The following is an 18023-nucleotide window of genomic DNA, read 5'->3' as shown; positions in this document are numbered from 1 at the left end:
CATCAATCCGAAGGCTGCTATAACGTGGTACTTGCAAAGGAGTTCCGGAAAGATCAGACATAAGCAAGGAGGTAGAGAAAAGACCAGCTACTTCTTGGCCAAGCTGTGCCAGGGTCTAGAGACTCCCCCTCAGCTTGACCAGAAAGAAAATGGGCACAAGAAGTGATGGGGGGGGGGGACACACCCCTGTAGGAAAATGGATTGCACCAGTGATGGGGGAACCAAATGCTGCTGGACTCCAACTCCCAGAAGCCAGCGTGGTCAATGGCCAGGGGAATGATGGGAGTTGTAGTCCAGCCCCATCTGGCAGGCCATGGCTTTTCATAGAATTGTCGAGCTGGAAGGGACAACAAGGGTCATCTAGTCGAACCATGTGCAATGCAGGATTTCTTTTGCCCAAGGTGGGGCTGGGCTTGAACCCCCGACTCTGAGATTAAGAGTCTCATGCTCTACCAGCCAAACTACCCCTGGGTTGGACCCAAGCTCCACCTGCGACAGACTTCTTGTGTTCCAAACAGAGGGCCACCGTCAACGTGGAGCCGGGTGCGAATTGCGTGAGGAAGCTTTACCCCTGTGTGGCGCTGGCACTGCTGGTGCAGAGATTTTGGGCCGACCCCTGCAGGGTCTCGACAAAAATACTCATCTTACAGGCAGGACAAAGAAACACCAACACATTTGATTTGGCCCCGAGACCAGGTCACGAGAGGGGGCGATCCCCGCACCAACCTCCCACTGCCTGGTCATCCCCCCCCCAAAAAAATATGATGACCAGGCTGCCCAATGCCCCATTTTCTTCCCCAGCATAGAATCCATACCCTCCTCATTTTTACAGCTCAGGGAGTGGGTGAAAAGACAGCTTGATTTTGCCAAACCGGCACTTGGGTCCCAAGCCTACGATTCGAGTCCTGGGGCGAAACAGTTCACAGTCCTCCCCTGCGGAAAATGTACTCTGGGTTATCTGCCCCCCCACCGGCCTTCTTCACTTCAGCAGTATAATGGGGGGGGGGTCATTTTCTTGCTCCTATTCCGAGCACGACTTGAGAAGCAATAAACCCTCGATTTCACCGAAGCCACCGAGGAACCTACAGCCGGCGTACCCAGTGCCTCCTTTTCTGCCCACCCTTTTGTCCCAAGAGAGGCCAGCGCTGGCAGGGGGCCGGATCCTGGCACGCTGCCCCCATCCTGCAAACTGGAAGCAGCTTCCAGCAGTCCCGGCCCATTTTGAGCACCTTGGCGGGTGCGAACGTGAGAACGGGGTGATGGGCGAGGTGTGTGGGTGGCCGGATCCAGCAGCAATCTTCTGGCAGTGGACTCCTCAGAACAGAACAGAACAAAAAGCAACCCGGCCTTGCTGGCACCGTATGGCAACCGGATTTCACCCAGGGGCCAGCTGCAGAGGTCGTTTGCCTGTCACTCCTGGGCAAAGCCCACGGCGTCCTGACTGAGAGATCTCTCCCCAGAGGCTGGCGCAGAAGGTCGGGACGGGCAGGACCCAGCCGACAGGGAGCAGGTCTCAGGCCGCCATTATCGGGCTCGGTCTGGGGCCGGCGGGGCTCTGTACAGCCGCAGGGCCTTGCGGCAGATGAGGGCGAACCAGTAGAGCTGAGGGGCGATGAGCAGGGCGTTGGCCACATTGCAGTGGAGGGGGATGTGGAAAGGCACTTTGTAGATGGGGAGGCCGGCCTGGCGGCCGTAGGCCCAGTACATGAAGGGGAAGAGGACAATGCGGCAGAGGAAGAAGGTCACCAGGATGAGAACGCCGTTGACTTTGTGCAAGGCCGAATCCTGCATTTTCAGCTGGGGAAGAGAAAGCGGGAGGTGAAAACAGTTATATACAGCTATCTAAACAACAACAACAACAACAACCAGAAAACCCTAGAGCTGTGGAAACTATTACAGTGGTACCTCAGGTTACAGACGCTTCAGGTTACAGACTCCGCTAACCCAGAAATATTACCTCAGGTTAAGAACTTTGCTTCAGGATGAGAACAGAAATCGTGCTCCAGCAGCGGGAGGCCCCATTAGCTAAAGCAGTACCTCAGTTTAAGAACAGTTTCAGGTTAAGAACAGACCTCTGGAACGAATAAGTACTTAACCCAAGGTACCACTGTATTTAAACAACAACAACCAGAATACCCTAGAGCTGTGGAAATTATTATAGTGGTACCTTGGGTTACAGATGCTTCAGGTTACAGACGCTTCAGGTTACAGACTCTGCTAACCCAGAAATAGGTTAAGAACTTTGCTTCAGGATGAGAGCAGAAATCGTGCTCCGGCGGTGCAGCGGCAGCGAGAGGCCCCATTAGCTAAAGTGGTACATCAGGTTAATACAGTGGTACCACTGTATTAATAATCCTCATCTGACTGGGTCGCCCCAGCCACTCTGGGTGGCTTCCAACAAATTATAAAACCACACACCATATTTCCAGCAACATCCTCCTCCTTTGTGTAGGACAACTCAGTTGTGCATTTGCAATATGCTTCTGAGTCACTGGTACAGTGCATTTAGCATCTCTCTCGGGGGGGGGGGGGGTGCCTGTTGCTTCTCTGCATGATTGCACTGCTTTTGTTTTTCATTTAAAAAAAACAACCAGTGGCTTGTGGAGAAACGAAGGCAGGCGATTGCGATGGCAGGAAATTGTGTCTTTTGCCATCAGAAACACAACTGCCTGAGCCTCAGAGCAAAGCACATCTCTGCTTTTAACCAGGGAGTAGAAGAAACGGGTATCGGACCCCTGAGAAAGCCTGGGGTTGCGGTTTTACCTGCAACAGGATCTTGCCCAACGATACAAAGGGGGTGCTCAGCTCAGCCGTGTAGATGCAGCCGACGAAGAAGTCTCCCAGCTCACCTCTGAAGTGCTGTGGACGAAAGCAGGGGAGAGAATTTCAGGATTTGTGTGTCTGTGTGTGCAAGCGGCTTGCAACCCAGCAGCCCTAAGCAGCTCTTTCTGGCGTTGGTGAGGAGCAGTAGGGAATGCTTTTCAGTCTGAGGGCCAAATTCCCTTCTGGGCAGCCTTCCGGGGCCTGCATGGACAGCTCTGATGATATCACAGCCATATTTTGCATCACACTTCCTGAAATCAAGGAACAGGCTTTTGCTATTCCTGGGATGCTGTTTCAAACAGAATTTTGCATGATGGTTCCTGAATCAAGGAGCCCTTCTATGCTTGGATAATATAAAGTAGAGGCTCCTCATGAGGCCAGAGGAACATCCCCCGGCTGTGAGGTGTGAAGGCCGCTCCCTGCAAGGCCCTTTCCACCTGGCCTACTATGTTAAATATGTACAGTGGTACATCGGGTTACAGACGCTTCAGGTTACAGACTCCGCTAACCCAGAAATAGTACCTCGGATTAAGAACTTTGCTTCAAGATGAGAACAGAAATCGTGCTCCGGCGGCGCGGCAGCAGCAGGAGGCCCCATTGGCTAAAGTGGTGCTTCAGGTTAAGAACAGTTTCAGGTTAAGAACAGACCTCCAGAACGAATTAAGTTCTTAACCCGAGGTACCACTGTATTCTGTAGTTGACCTCCTTTGTATTGTTTTATTTTGAAATCTTTAAGATATTTTAGTTTTATGTTGCTTTGACTGTATACTCTACACAGTGGTACCTCTGTTTATGAACGTTTCTGGTTACGCACGCTTTGGGTTCTGAGCTCTGCTAACCCGGAGGTAGCTGCTCCTGGTTGTGAACTTTGCCCTCGGATGCGAGTGGGAATCATGCGCCGGAGGCATGCATGCGCAGCAGGAAGTGCCATTAGCGAAAGCGCGCCTCAGGATAAGAACGGTTTCTGGTTACGAACGGACCTCTGGAAGGGATTCAGTTCGTAACCAGAAGTACCACTGTATTTGACTTTCTTCAGATAGTATTATTTATGTTTTATTGATTTAATGTGCGGTGCTGGCCAAATGACCCGGAAAAACTGTCTGTGGACAAGCATCGGCTCCCTCAGCCAGTAAACCGGGATGAGCGCCGCAACCTCAGAGTCGTTCACGACTGGTCTTAACTGTCAGGTGTCCTTTACTTTTTTTAAACCGCTCTGAGATTTTTTCTTAAATCAAGATGGCGGGCCAAAGCTTTCAGTTTTGTATCAGAGATCAAGGCTGCTAGTTAATCATGGTGATTACAGACACTTTCTGGGAAGTTTCCACACTTGTGCCTGCGCAGGTGGGCATCTCTCAGCAAGCATGGCAGAGCGCCCACAGGTACGTTTCTGAGCACAATTCAAAGTGTTGGTCCTGACCTTTAAAGCCCTAAACGGCCTCAAAGGCCCAGTAGACCTGAAGGAGCGTCTCCACCCCCATTGTTCTACCCAGACACTGAGGTCCAGCGCCGATGGCCTTCTCGCAGTTCCCTCATTGCGAGAAGCCAAGTTACAGGGAACCAGGCAGAGGGCCTTCTCGGTAGTGGCACCCGCCTGTGGAACACCGTCCCACCAGATGTCAAGGAAATAAACAACTATCTGACTTTTAGAAGACATCTGAAGGCAGCCCTGTTTAGGGAAGCTTTTAATGTTTAATAGATTATTGTATTTTAGCATTTTGTTGGAAGCTGCCCAGAGTGGCTGGGGAAACCCAGCCAGATGGGCGGGGTATAAATAAATTATTATTATTATTATTATTATTATTATTATTATTATTATTATTATTATTGTTATTATTGTTGTTATTATTATTATTAACACCCAGAACACGCCAAACTCCTTAAGAAAACGGAAGTGCTCTCACTGTAGCCACTGGCGTGAGGACGATGAGGATGAAAAGGTGGTGAGTGACCATCAGCCTTTCTCTCTGCAGGAAGCTCTTGACGCTGGCCAGAGAATGCTTCGGGTGCGCCTCCCCTTTCTCCTCGCACTTGTGCCAATGGCAGAGGTACATGACGTAGATGTCGTAGGCCATGTAGGAGGCCACAACCCACATGTACTCACGCGCAATCCAGTGCCTGTTTGGGGAAGAGAAGGAAGCGCGGTGGGTTAAGGGTGGGCATTTGAGGGCATCACGGACCGAGGGCCAAGGACCTGGAAATCCCTAATTTCACATGCCTCGTTTCGAATTTGAAACACGAGTCCCAAGAATAATAATAATAGGTTTAAACTTCAGGTTGTGCCAATGCTAGTCCTGTGTGCAGCAGACCCACTGAAATTAAGGGACATCGAGAACCCGGGTTCCTTGTTCTCAATGGGTCTACTGTGAGTAGGACTCAGTCAGATACCACGGGTTGAAGTTTTAGATTCAACATTTGGCAAAAGCTCCCCCCCCCCCCCGCAAATGTTTCCATTCCACCTGGCTGTCATAAGAATTACCACTGCATTTTAAGAATTGGTTCACGAGTTTGCTTTCACTCCTCTTCCCTCCCCATCCCTTTTTCCTCTTGTGTCGTGTCTAAGATTGCAAGGCTGCAGGCAGGTGCTGTCTTGGGGGTGTGGGTGGCATTGTTCTTGCATTCAGACTGCCTCCACACAAGGAAGCACTGTGTGGTATCCTGGTTAATATCCACTAAAAGGGCTCACCTCCCTCCACAAAGCTGTTTTTTATTTTAAACGGTGGAATCTGCAGCTTCAGGTCTTCAAGGGTGGAGAGATGGACTTTCTTGTTTTGGTGCCTTGATGCAATTTGTTCTGCAAAGCTTCCCTTGCAGTTAATGATGCAACGCCTGCCTTGTCAAAATTGCCTGTTGCAAAAGTGGTGACATTTCCCCCTATTTTTCTGGGACAGTGTTTTGCACTCGGGATGAGTTCAGCCAACTCAATACGCAACCCCTTTAGAAACTAACTCATATCCAGCAGTCTCTCCGGCAAAAGAGAAGCATTCCTAGTCCTCGTGATTTTTATTTCTTATATTTTAAAGTGGCGGAGTGCCATTGGTGCACACGGTGTGCATGCAATTTAAAGTTGAGCAACTGAGTTCAGGTCTCTGCTCCCAGAAGTTTGCAATAGATATTTCCAAGAAGGGAGGAGAAAATGAAAGGAAGTTTGGAGACAATATGAGCCAGTGGAAATATGTTAATCTGGCTGGGTGGGGGAGAACAGAGTGAAGGTTTGGAGGAGGGGGGCAGATCTGTGACCCTCATGTTGGACTCCAACTCCCATCACCACTGACAACCGGCTGTGTGAGATGCTGTGGCTGTTGTTGTCTGGAGCGAGCCAGCTATAAATCACACTGAGCAAGTTGGAGTTGACTCTTTATTAGCCAAACCACAATCTGCACAAGGGTGTCAGGCTTAATAAACACAGCAACTCATTTCCAGAAGGTCCTGCCACCATGAAGCTATTTAGGGAAGTTTTTAATATTTAATGCTGTGTTGTTTTTAACACTCGATTGGGAGCCGCCCAGAGTGGCTGGGGAAAGTCAGCCAGATGGGCAGGGTATAAATAATAAATAATAATAATAATAATAATAATTATTATTATTATTATTATTATTATTATTATTATTATTATTATTATTATTGCAGATTGAGGGTCCCCACCTCCCCACAGCCGTCTAAGTCCCTTCCTCTCCAGGGTTTTTTCCTAGCAATCGTGACTCAGTGGCTGGGAGTGGTGACTGGGAGACCATATAACACCGGACCTACATTGGCTCCCAGTATGTTTCCGAGCACAATTCAAAGTGTTAGTGCTGACCTTTAAAGCCCTAAACAGCCCAGTAGACCTGAAGGAGCATCTCCACCCCTGTCGTTCAGCCTGGACACTGAGGTCCAGCACCAAGGGCCTTCTGGCAGTTCCCTCCCTGTGAGAAGCCAAGTTACAGGGAACCAGGCAGAGGGCCTTCTCGGTGGTGGCACCTGCCCTGTGGAACGCCCTCCCATCAGATGTCAAGGAAATAAACAACTATCTGACTTTTAGAAGACATCTGAAGGCAGCCCTGTTGTTGGGAGCCGCGCAGAGTGGCTGGGGAAACCCAGCCAGATTGGAAGGATAGAAATAATAAATTATTATTATTATCATTATTCGGAGACTGCACCTATGCGTCCCCAATCTCTCCTCTGCCCTTTTCATGCCTCTTCTGGTTCTGGGAGCGAAGTGTGGAGGGGCGCTTGTTGCAGAAAGAGGGCGAGACACCCATGACTCTTCACCAGCCATCTCTGGCTCTTAGCCTCCTGCATCCCACTCCCGTTTTAGCTTCTGCCTCTGTTTCTGCACTTCTCTCTGTCACAGACTCTACCAGCTCACTAAGGTCTATTACCTCTTCAGCTTCCAGCCCTTCCTCTTCCTAGTCTTCTCCCTCTGATCACTCATCACTGTCACACCACCAACCTCCAGGCTCTGAGCCTTCTTCCCTTAGTGCAGGCACCCCCAAACTCCGGCCCTCCAGATGTTTTGGGACTACAATTCCCATCATCCCTGACCACTGGTCCTGTTAGCTAGGGATGGTAGGAGTTGTAGTCCCAAAACATCTGGAGGACCGAGTTGGGGGATGCCTGCCTTAGTGGTTCCCATAGCTGGTTCCTCCCATCATTCATAGAATCATAGAATCATAGAGTTGGAAGAGACCACAAGGGCCATCGAGTCCAACCCCCTGCCAAGCAGGAAACACCATCAGAGCACTCCTGACATATGGTTGTCAAGCCTCTGCTTAAAGACCTCCAAAAAAGGAGACTCCACCACACTCCTTGGCAGCAAATTCCACTGTCGAACAGCTCTTACTGTCAGGAAGTTCTTCCTAATGTTTAGGTGGAATCTTCTTTCTTGTAGTTTGGATCCATTGCTCCGTGTCCGCTTCTCTGGAGCAGCAGAAAACAACCTTTCTCCCTCCTCTATGTGACATACTTTTATATATTTGAACATGGCTATCATATCACCCCTTAACCTCCTCTTCTCCAGGCTAAACATGCCCAGCTCCCTTAGCCGTTCCTCATAAGGCATCGTTTCCAGGCCTTTGACCATTTTGGTTGCCCTCCTCTGGACACGTTCCAGTTTGTCAGTGTCCTTCTTGAACTGTAGTGCCCAGAACTGGACACAGTACTCCTCTGATTCTAGCCAGTCCAGGGCAGTTATCTACACTGAACCCCTGCCTGAAACCCCAGAGAGCTGCTACCAGCCAGTGTAGGCAGTATTGATCTAGAATGGAGATCCTATGAGGAGCAGTGCCAGCCTCCAAGAGCTTCCTGCAACTCAGGGGCATCTGAGTCAGAGAACCTGCACTCCAGGACTGGATCCGGGTCTCAGCAACAAAGGAAGCTGCCTTTGTAGAGTCAGACCATGGGGTCCATCGGACTTAGTATTGTCTGCACTGGCTGGCAGCAGCTGCCCAGGATTTCAGGCAGGCAGTCTCAAGCTGTCCTACCTGGCAATGGAGGTTGAACCTGGCTCCTTCTGCTAAACTAGGACCCTCTCCCCATCACAAACATACCCTAATTCCAATCTGGATGCGGGTTGGACTAGATGATCCCTGGGACCCCATCCATGGTATGATTCCGTGAAATACGTCAAACCCAGCAGCAAGGGCTGCTTGATCTCAAGACCACACACCTTTATTCGGAAGCAAGCCTCTCTGCGATTTGTTCAGGAGGAAGAGCCTGCAGTCCAAGCATCCTTATCTCTGGCAGGTGAAAGTCCTCTGATAAGGGCAGATGAAAATCTGCACACCTGGCTTCAGTTTACAAGCCTCTCTTTAATTACCTGTCGTGCACGACGTCCTCGCAGCTGAAGATGACAATGATCCCGGAAAGAGTGGCCATCATGGCCTGGACAGACGACACCAGCCTATGGAGAAAACAATGGTCAACGAGGGAAATGTTTCTACAGTGGTACCTCGGGTTACAGACTCTCCAGGTTACAGACTCCGCTAACCCAGAAATAGTACCTCGGGTTAAGAACTTTGCTTCAGGATGAGAACAGAAATTGCGCAGCAGCAACGGGAAGCCCCATTAGCTAAAGTGGTACCTCAAGTTAAGAACTTAATTCATTCTGAAAGTCCGTTCTTAACCTGAAACTGTTATCACTCTCTCAGTGATTCCTTGACTTGTCTCATACTCTAAAGCAGACTATCAGTACAGTGGTACCTCGGGTTACATACGCTTCAGGTTACATACACTTCAGGTTACAGACTCCGCTAACCCAGAAATAGTGCTTCAGGTTAAGAACTTTGCTTCAGGATGAGAACAGAAATTGTGCGGCTGCAGCAGGAGGCCCCATTAGCTAAAGTGGTGGTTCAGGTTTAGAACAGTTTCAGGTTAAGAACGGACCTCCGGAACGAATTAAGTACTTAACCCAAGGTACCACTGTACACTGTAGCTGGACTCCCATCATTCTCCTGACCATGGACTTGGCCAGCAGGGGCTGATGGGAATTGGAGTCTAACAGCATCTGGACGGCTGACTGCAGGTTCCCTGGAGATAGACCTGCAGGATCCTAGAACTTAGGGGGTGCCTAAAATGAGGGTGAAGAAAGTGGACAGAGAGATGTTTTTGTGACCCATTTCTACAATTCCAGGATTCTGCGACTTCCTGATTGGCAGCTTATCATTTGGACTTTGGGGTGGGGCGGGGGAAAGGCTGAAATTCAAACTGAAATTGGCACGGTCACCACGTCCCGAGAGACAAAGTAAATACCGTTGAGTCAATAAACAGTGGTTTCCCTTTCTCGTATTTATACATTGGTTCTCCGGCAGGGTCTGTCGTTGGTTGAGCTTGGCCTTCCGTTGAGTCATCAGTTTGCGTCTCAGTCCTGCTGGGAGACTTGTGGGAGAAGAGATATAATGGCCAACCTCCAGGGTATTTTGAATGGTGGGGGGGCTTTTACTAGTGGGCCACGGGGCGTCTGTCTTCCCCAAATACCTCCAAGGATTTCCTGGACATTGAAATGTTAAAAAAGGGAAGTGTTGGGTGCGAATTAGCAGGGGGCGAGAAATGTGCAGAAAGGGTGAAAATCACGAATTGTCTATTATCCAAAGGAGTGGAGGGTGATTCATTGGGGCAAGTGGGGGGGGGCATTCTCCCCACCAGAAGAAGGCAAAAGGAGCAAAAATGTATCATACTCATGATAATAAATGCTGGAAATGTAAGGAACCTTTTACCACATGTGGTGGACGTGCCCCAAGGTAAAAGACTTCTGGGAAAGGATTTATAATGAACTGAAAAAAGTGTTGAAATCAGAAGCCTTTTGACTTGGTATAGTGGGGGGGGGGTGAAATCCTCCAAAAAGATTGTTACTTTTTTTCTGTATGCCACAACAGCTGCGAGAATATTACTAGCGAAGAATTGGAAGAAACAAGATTTACCAACTATCGAAGAACGGCAGATGAAGATGATGGACTATATGGAACTTGCCGAACTGACCGGGAGACTCCGAGACCAGAGAGAAGAGACAGTGGAAGAAGATTGGAAGAAGTTTAAAGAATATTTGAAAAAAATATGTTAATATTTAAATCTTAGAATACCTCTGGAAGTGGATATAGGCTGTAGGGTTAAAAGTAGAAGACAGTGTATTTTAAAACAGTATTATTTGTAAGGGATAATATGTGAAGATTTTTATGGTAAAAGTAAGTGTGATTTTAAAAATAGCTAGAAATTATGATATATGTAAACTGCTAAAGATGAAGTAAAATGAAAATAAGATAGAGGGGACTTGGGGAAGCTCACTTAACAATGTTTAGAAAAAAGGATAAGACAGGAATTTGTTTGTATTGTTTGTTTTTCTGTTTGTGTTCTTTAGTTGTTTTTGTTTAGTCATTTAGTCGTGTCCGCCTCTTTGTGACCCCCTGGACCAGAGCATGCCAGGCCCTCCTGTCTTCCACTGCCTCCCACAGTTTGGTCAAACTCATGCTGGTAGCTTCAAGAACAATGTCCAACCATCTTGCCCTCTGTCGTCCCCTTCTCCTTGTGCCCTCCATCTTTCCCAACATCAGGGTCTTTTCCAGGGAGTCTTCTCTTCTCATGAGGTGGCCAAAGTATTGGAGCCTCAGCGTCAGGATCTGTCCTTCCAGTGAGCACTCAGGGCTGATTTCCTTCAGAATGGATCAGTTGGATCTTCTTGCAGTCCATGGGACTCTCAAGGGTCTCCTCCAGCACCATAATTCAAAAGCATCAATTTTTCGGCGATCAGCCTTCTTTATGATCCAGCTCTCACTTCCATACATCACTACTGGGAAAACCATAGCTTGAACTATACGGACCTTTGTTGGCAAGGTGATGTCTCTGCTTTTTAAGATGCTGTCTTAGTTGCGTTATAAAATGAATTTTAAAAATTTGGGGGGGGGGAGGGAGAAGGCAAAGGGAGGCTGGCTGCCAAGTATCCTGTTCTGACAGTGGCCAACACGATGTCCCCAAGCAAAGCCACGAAGCAGGATTTGAGAACCACAGCAATGAGAGTTTGCGATTCCCAGCAACTGGTATTCAGAGGTAGACTGCACCTGGCTGTGGAGGAAGAACATTGCCACCATGGCTTTCTTTTATCTGCCCTGAATCTCCCGACCTTCAGCTCCATTGGCCGGCCACGGGTTCGAATGTTACGAGAGGCAAGGAAAGCTTTTCTCTACCTACTTTCCCCACACCGATCCATCCTGTTCTCATGTTGTTATGCAAGAGGGAGAGAGAAACGCGTCGTCATAATTCCGTTTCTTGCCAGGATGCTGGTAACTCAACCAAATCTCTGTGTCTGGCGTGAATGGATTGATCAACCCGCTCTAGACGTGGAAACAAGGGAACCGCCTGGGTCTTCTGAGGAGGTTCCCTGCTGCAACTCTGCTGGGGTTGCTGCTCCAGGCTCTCCTCGCTCAAAATCAAGAAGTGCATTCCCAGATCAGAAACAAATTGTCATCTAAGGCCAAACTGCGATTTTGCACAGGAGGCTGCCTGGTGCATCTCTGGGTGATACCCTGGGATTTATTTTTTAGTGTGCAGTCAGACACAAAAAACCACTGATCCCTAAGGAGAAGCTGCCACTGATACAGGATGTTAAGCCAGGAGCAAAGGATGCTTTTGTCTGTAATGACTGTTTTGAAAATTATCATCGGGTGTGTGATGGGGCATTTGTGTAGTTGGGAAATCTACTTTAAAACACAACGCCGAGTCCCTGTTCTTCTCTTCTGCAAGTTCGGACTCACCTCTGAACCTGCTGTGACTGCTTCTCTCTCACTCCAAACGTCAGGGAATTGCCTGGCCTAGGATGAGGCTGCCCGTTGCACCCCTGCACGAATCCCTGCTCCAGGATTCCTGTCTCCCAATCCAGAAGCACTCCCAAATTAGCATCCTGGGACAACACAGAGAGGTTGGTGTGTTCCTTTTGGGGAGAGGAGCCTATGATCTTGGACACAGTCTGTTAAATGGATGTAGGAGTCGAGTGTTGAAAGCCTTTTGATGTTTAAAGAGCATTGTGCGTCTCAAGCACGCAGCCTATGATTCGATTTGGGAAGCTCTGCTTTCAACAGTTGGGTGGGAGGTTTGTGATGAATACACAGGAATTCTCCCCTCCCAGACCAGTCCTGAGCTGAATCTTCAAAGGGTTTTCTTTTCAGAGATGAGGAACGATGCACTTCTAAGTGAGGCAACAGCCATCAGGACTGACCAGTCAGTTGCAACCGCCTCTAAATCTGAAGTCCTCCAGTGTGTGTGTGTGTGTGGGGTAACCATTCCACACCCCAGTAAGAGACTAGCGTGATGCTGTGCTTAGTGTGTTGGGGTCAAGCACGCGAGGCCTGCATTCAAATCCCGCCACCTTGAAATTCACTGAATGGTCTCCAACGATCCAAGAGGGTCAATTCAGCCAGGACAATAGCTTGTGTCCAGGGGCGGGGAAGGCTTTTCAGCCACGAGGTCCACATTCCCTTCTAAGCAAGCTTCCGGGAGCCATGTTCCACTGGTGGGCAGGGCCAGAAGCAAAAGTGGGCGGAGCAATGCATATAAATATTACACACACCTCCGCTCTCCAGGCGGTAGGCGTGGTCAAAGACACCTGATAGCCAGGTAAAAAATAGGGTGTGTGGCGTAGGTAGACATCCCAGAGCCAGGCAGAGGGGCCTGGAGGGCACCCCACATCTAGCATGGAGAATACTGAGCTAGATAGAATCAAGTCACACATTCCAAGCCCCTGCAATGCAAGAATCTCAGCTAAAGCAGTTTTAGGGAAGATTTTAATGTTTGATGTTTTATTGTATTTTTATTATTTTGTTGCAAGCTGCCCAGAGTGGCTGGGGAAACCCAGCCTGATGGGCAGGGTATAAATAATAATAATAATAATAATAATAATAATAATAATAATAATAATAATAATACTGTACTGGCTCCCAGTACGTTTCCGAGCACAATTCAAAGTGTTGGTGCTGACCTTTAAAGCCCTAAACGGCCTCGGGTCCAGTATACCTGAAGGAGCGTCTCCACCCCCATCATTCTGCCCGGACGCTGAGGTCCAGCACCGAGGGCCTTCTGGCGGTTCCCTCATGGCGAGAAGCAAAGCTACAGGGAACCAGGCAGAGGGCCTTCTCGGTAGTGGCGCCCGCCCTGTGGAATGCCCTTCCAGCAGATGTCAAAGCGATAAACAACTATCTGACATTTATAAGACATATTAAGGCAGCCCTGTTCAGGGAAGTTTTTAACGTGTGATATTTTACTGTATTTTTGGTTTCTATGGAAGCCGCCCAGAGTGGCTGGGGAGGCCCAGCCAGATGGGCGGGGTATAAATAAATTATTATTATTATTATTATTATTATTATTATTATTAGTTGTTGTTGTTGTTGTTATGGCGGCCATCCAACTTCTGCTTAAAAACCTCCAAAGAAGGAGAGGCCACAACCTCCCAAGGGGAAATTGGAGCATTGGGGTAGAGACTTCGCCAAAGTACTGTGTCCATAATAATAATAATTTATTATTTATACCCCGCCCATCTGGCTCGGCTTCCCCAGCCACTCTGGGCGGCTTCCAACAAAATATTAAAATACAGCAATGCATCAAACATTAAAAGCTTCCCTAAACAGCGCTGCCTTCAGATGCCTTATAAAAGCCTGGTAGTTGTTGTTCTCTTTGACATCTGGTGGGAGGGTGTTCCACAGGACAGGCGCCACCACCGAGAAGGCCCTCTGCCTGCTTCCCTGTAACTTGTCCATAGTGGCAGAGCATCTGCTTGGCATGCAGAAGATCCTGGCTCCAACCCCCGGCATCTCCAGAAAGGGTTGGGTAACGCTCCCTGCCAGGGAATCCTGGAGAGCCAGCAGCAGCGAGCGTCAGTAATACGGAGGAGGGTGAAACCAACAGCCTGACTGCGCGGAAGACTGTGTTCTTGTGTAATCGTGAGGGTCATGGCACTGTTCCTGCGAACTCGTAGCCTCCTCTGCAGCAAAATAAACACCCAAACCCATTTCGCAAGCGACTCTCCTTTTGTCCCCAACTAGGACGGTGGAGAGAGAGTGGAATCCAATTTGCAGATGACACCAAGCTGGGAAGGGTAGCAGAAGACAGAATTGGGATTCCAGATTACCTCTGCAGACTGGAGAACTGGGCCGAAACTAACATGGATTTCAATAAGGGACACTTAGGCAGGAAGAAGCAGCTGAACAAATATAAGGTAGGGGGACACCTGGCTTGCCAGTAGGACATGTGAAAAGGATCTAAGGGGTCTTTAGTGGATCACAAGCTGGACATGATCCATTGTGTGATGCTGCAGAAGTTTCTGTGCGCTTTTTTCTGCAGCAAAAAAAGCAAACGCTATTCTTGGCTGCATCAACAGAAGTCTAGTGTCCAGATGAAGGAAAGGAATAAAGGTAAAGGGACCCTGGAGTGGCCGACTCTGGGGTTGCGGCGCTCATCTCGCTTTATTGGCCGAGGGAGCCGGCGTACAGCTTCCGGGTCATGTGGCCAGCAGGACTAAGCCGCTTCTGGCGAACCAGAGCAGCGCACAGAAACGCCGTTTACCTTCCCGCCAGAGTGGTACCTATTTATCTACTTGCACTTTGATGTGCTTTCGAACTGCTGGGTGGGCAGGAGCAGGGACCGAGTAACGGGAGCTCACCCAGTTGTGGGGATTTGAACCGCTGACCTTCTGATCAGCAAGTCCTAGGCTCTGTGGTTTAACCCACAGTGCCACCTGGAAGGGAAGGAATAGTACCGCTCTATTCTGCCTTGGTTCAGACCACACCTGGAAGACTGTGCCCTGTTCTGGGCGCCCCAATTTAAGAAGGATATTGACAAGCTGGAATGTGTGCAGAGGAGGGAGACAAAGATTATCATGGGGTGTGGAGACCAAGCCTGATGAGGTGGGTCTGTTTAGCTTGGAAAAGAGGAAACCGAGAGGAGAGATGGTAGCCATCTTCAAATATCTCAAGGGCTGTCAGATGGATCAAGCCTGTTTTCTCCTGTTCTGGAAAGTAGGACTCAAACCAACGGCTTCAAGTTTCAAGAAAGGAGATTCCGACTAAACATTAGGAAGAATTTTCTGACAGCAGGAGCTGTTTGACAGTGGAACGGACTCCCTAAGCAGAGACCATCTGCCACAGATGCTTTAGTTGAAATTCCAGGACTAGATGGTAGGGGGTTGGACTAGATGACCACTGGGGTCCCAACTCCATGAAATGTCTGTCCTACCAATAAACATAAGCTTTTCTTTGGGGATCTGGCTTCAAAACGATCTTGCCTCTCTTGTCCTGTTCCTTGAAGACATTTCCATCCCAACTTTTCAGGAGACAGAGCTGTTCCCAACTTCCCCCACGTAACATATTGAGTATCCCATAGCTAAAACTTCCTGCCATCTTTCCTATGACTCCGATGGCTGAATTTGCACAAACACAGGTCCTCCCCCTCTGGTTCCTAAATTGCAATTATATTACAGTGGTACCTCGGGTTAAGTACTTAATTTGTTCCAGAGGTCTGTTCTTAACCCGAAACTGTTCTTAACCTGAAGCACCACTTTAGCTAATGGGGCCTCCCGCTGCCGCCGCATGATTTCTGTTCTCATCCTGAAGCAAAGTTCTTAACCTGAAGCACTATTTCTGGGTTAGCAGAGTCTGTAACCTGAAGCATATGTATCCTGAAGCATATGTAACCCGAGGTACCACTGTATATGAATATTTTTTTTAAAAGAAGAAAATGTGCCATGAAGAGATTCACTCGCTTGGCATATGCAGCCTTCTACAGAGCAAAACCACCTGTAAATTTGACTCAGTATTGCATGCACTGACTGGCAGCCCCTCTCTATAGAGTTTCAGGGGGCCCTACCCCATGCACTGACTTGCAGCAGCTCCCTGGGATTTCAGACAGGGAGCCTTTCCCAGCCCTGGCAGGAGATGCTATTGGTGAATGAACCTGCAGCCTTCTGCATGCAAGCTCAGTATTGACTGCACTGACTGGCAGCAGCTCTCCAGAGTTTCAGGCAGCCCTACCCAGAGATGCTGGGGGTTGAACTTGAGACCTTCCGCATGCAAAGCAGATGCTGTGTTGCTAAGCAACAGGAGCCATTCCCTCTGGCTCCCTAAGGATAGAGATAGTCTCTTGCCTGCCTGGCAATCTTCTCCTTCATCTGGACAGGAATGTCCCTGCCTTATCGCTGCCCTGCCCTTAAACTCCTGTTGAAAGCCTTTGCCCTGCCCTTAAACCAGTGTTGCTGTTCTTAGGGAGGCAGGGAGAGACTCCCCTTCCTCCCATGGGCCTTAAGGGGTCCTCTTCCCTCCCCCCCCCTGCAAGCCCCTCTGGATCCCCTAAACAGAAGAGACAAAAAAGCAAAACTAGAGCAATTGCATTTGCAACCGATATACCCGGACTGAGGAACCTGGTGCTCTTCAGATGCTGTTGGATTGCAACTCCAAGCAGACAGCAGGGCCAATGGTTAGGGAGTCCAACAACATCGGGGGGGCCTCCAACGTCCCCCGAACCCGCTATATGGGATCCTTCTGTATTGTTAAGGGGTCGAACTGGCCACGTTTGCCTTTTCCCAAAGCCCGCCCGCCCGCCGAGGAGCCCTGTGCGGCTCGTAAGCAGCCGGCTTTGCTCTTCTAAGCAACAGGCAGCCAAGCCTGGAGGGAGAAGAGGTTTCTGAAAGTTCGCGCCAGCTGCCCGCTCTCCCTCGATCCCGGCCACGGAGAGCTGGATCCCTCCAGCCTGGGGAGGGAGAGGGAGAAAGGGACAAAGACCCGCCGTCTAGGGGTAGCATCCAATCCGAGGGCTACACACATGGAAGTTAATAGATCGCAGTGTGAGGCTTGTTGAGGCCGGCGGGTCTACTCTGAGTCGGGCTTACGCCGGATCCGACCCGGCTTCCCGCGCCTGCAAGAACTTTGCGCCGGCTTTTCATTCAACTCCATCCGGTTGCATAACAGGATCCGGGTGGAATGCCTTCCCTTTTCCTCCGCCTCTCCCCCCTCCCCGCACCTCTGGCTTCCCGTCGGTCTCCCTCCCTCTCTTCCCCACCTCGGTGCCAGCCGGTACCTGCCGCTGAGGACGATCCGGTCCTTGAGGCTCCATGCCGGCGCCAGCCAGCGCAGGCTGCGGACGGAGACTGCGAAAAGCCCCGGGAAGAAGAGAGCTCCGAGGGCCAGCGTCTGCCACATCCCTTCCCCGGCTCCCCGCGAGCCCTTCCCCGGCTGCCGGCCGCCCAGGCGCTCCGGGGATCTGCTCCGGAGACAGAAGAGGCGCTCGCCAACGGGACGCCCGCCTCGAACGCCGTGTTTGTCAACAGCAGGCCGGGCGGCGGCGGCGGCGGCGAAAGAGGAGGTGGAGCTGCCGCCGCCGTCGTCGTCGGGCGGGAGAGATAGTGAGAGAGTGATGGAAGGGGCGGGCGGTGGGCCGCCTTTTGCAGCGGCCGGCCCTTCCCTCCCCCTGAGCCGGTAGGAGCGTCAATGTGGGGTGCAGGGAAGTCGAGGAGGAGGAGGAGGATCCTGTGTCGTCCGTCCCCTCGAAATAAATAAATTAAATAAATCTCCCGCCCCCTCGGGGCTGAACTCTTTGCAAGATCGGTTGCCGCCGCCGCCCCGAACTGATGGAACGCCGGCTGCCTGAACGTTCCGCGGGATGGAACGGTGGCTGCCTGAACGTTCCGCGCGATGGAACGCTCGGCGGCCTCAACGTTCCAAACCCCGCCGCGCGAAACGTTCCAACGTTCCACG

General features: G+C 50.0%; 1 protein-coding gene across 2 annotated transcripts; it reads right to left on the bottom strand.

Annotated features, from left to right (window-relative positions):
* Positions 1-752: 752 nt before the first annotated feature.
* TLCD3A (TLC domain containing 3A) lies at positions 753-17525 on the bottom strand. Of its 2 annotated transcripts, none has more exons than XM_081890680.1 (5): positions 9228-9683; positions 8618-8749; positions 4725-4938; positions 2764-2859; positions 753-1797 (listed from the first exon to the last, which is right to left on the bottom strand). In XM_081890680.1, exons 1-5 carry the CDS (start codon positions 9302-9304, stop codon positions 1525-1527), a joined length of 792 nt encoding a protein of 263 aa, XP_081746806.1. In that variant the 5' UTR covers positions 9305-9683; the 3' UTR covers positions 753-1524. The 2 variants fall into 2 exon arrangements, with proteins under 2 accessions (XP_081746806.1, XP_081746807.1); XM_081890681.1 differs by lacking the exon at positions 9228-9683 and adding an exon at positions 17347-17525 and having other exon boundaries at positions 801-1797; positions 8618-8701.
* Between the last annotated feature and the right edge of the window lie 498 nt (positions 17526-18023).

Source organism: Podarcis melisellensis (assembly GCF_964234715.1).
Source record: "Podarcis melisellensis genome assembly, chromosome: 15".
Classification (NCBI taxonomy): Eukaryota; Metazoa; Chordata; class Lepidosauria; order Squamata; family Lacertidae; genus Podarcis; species Podarcis melisellensis.
This window is presented reverse-complemented; position numbering and strand designations above follow the sequence as displayed.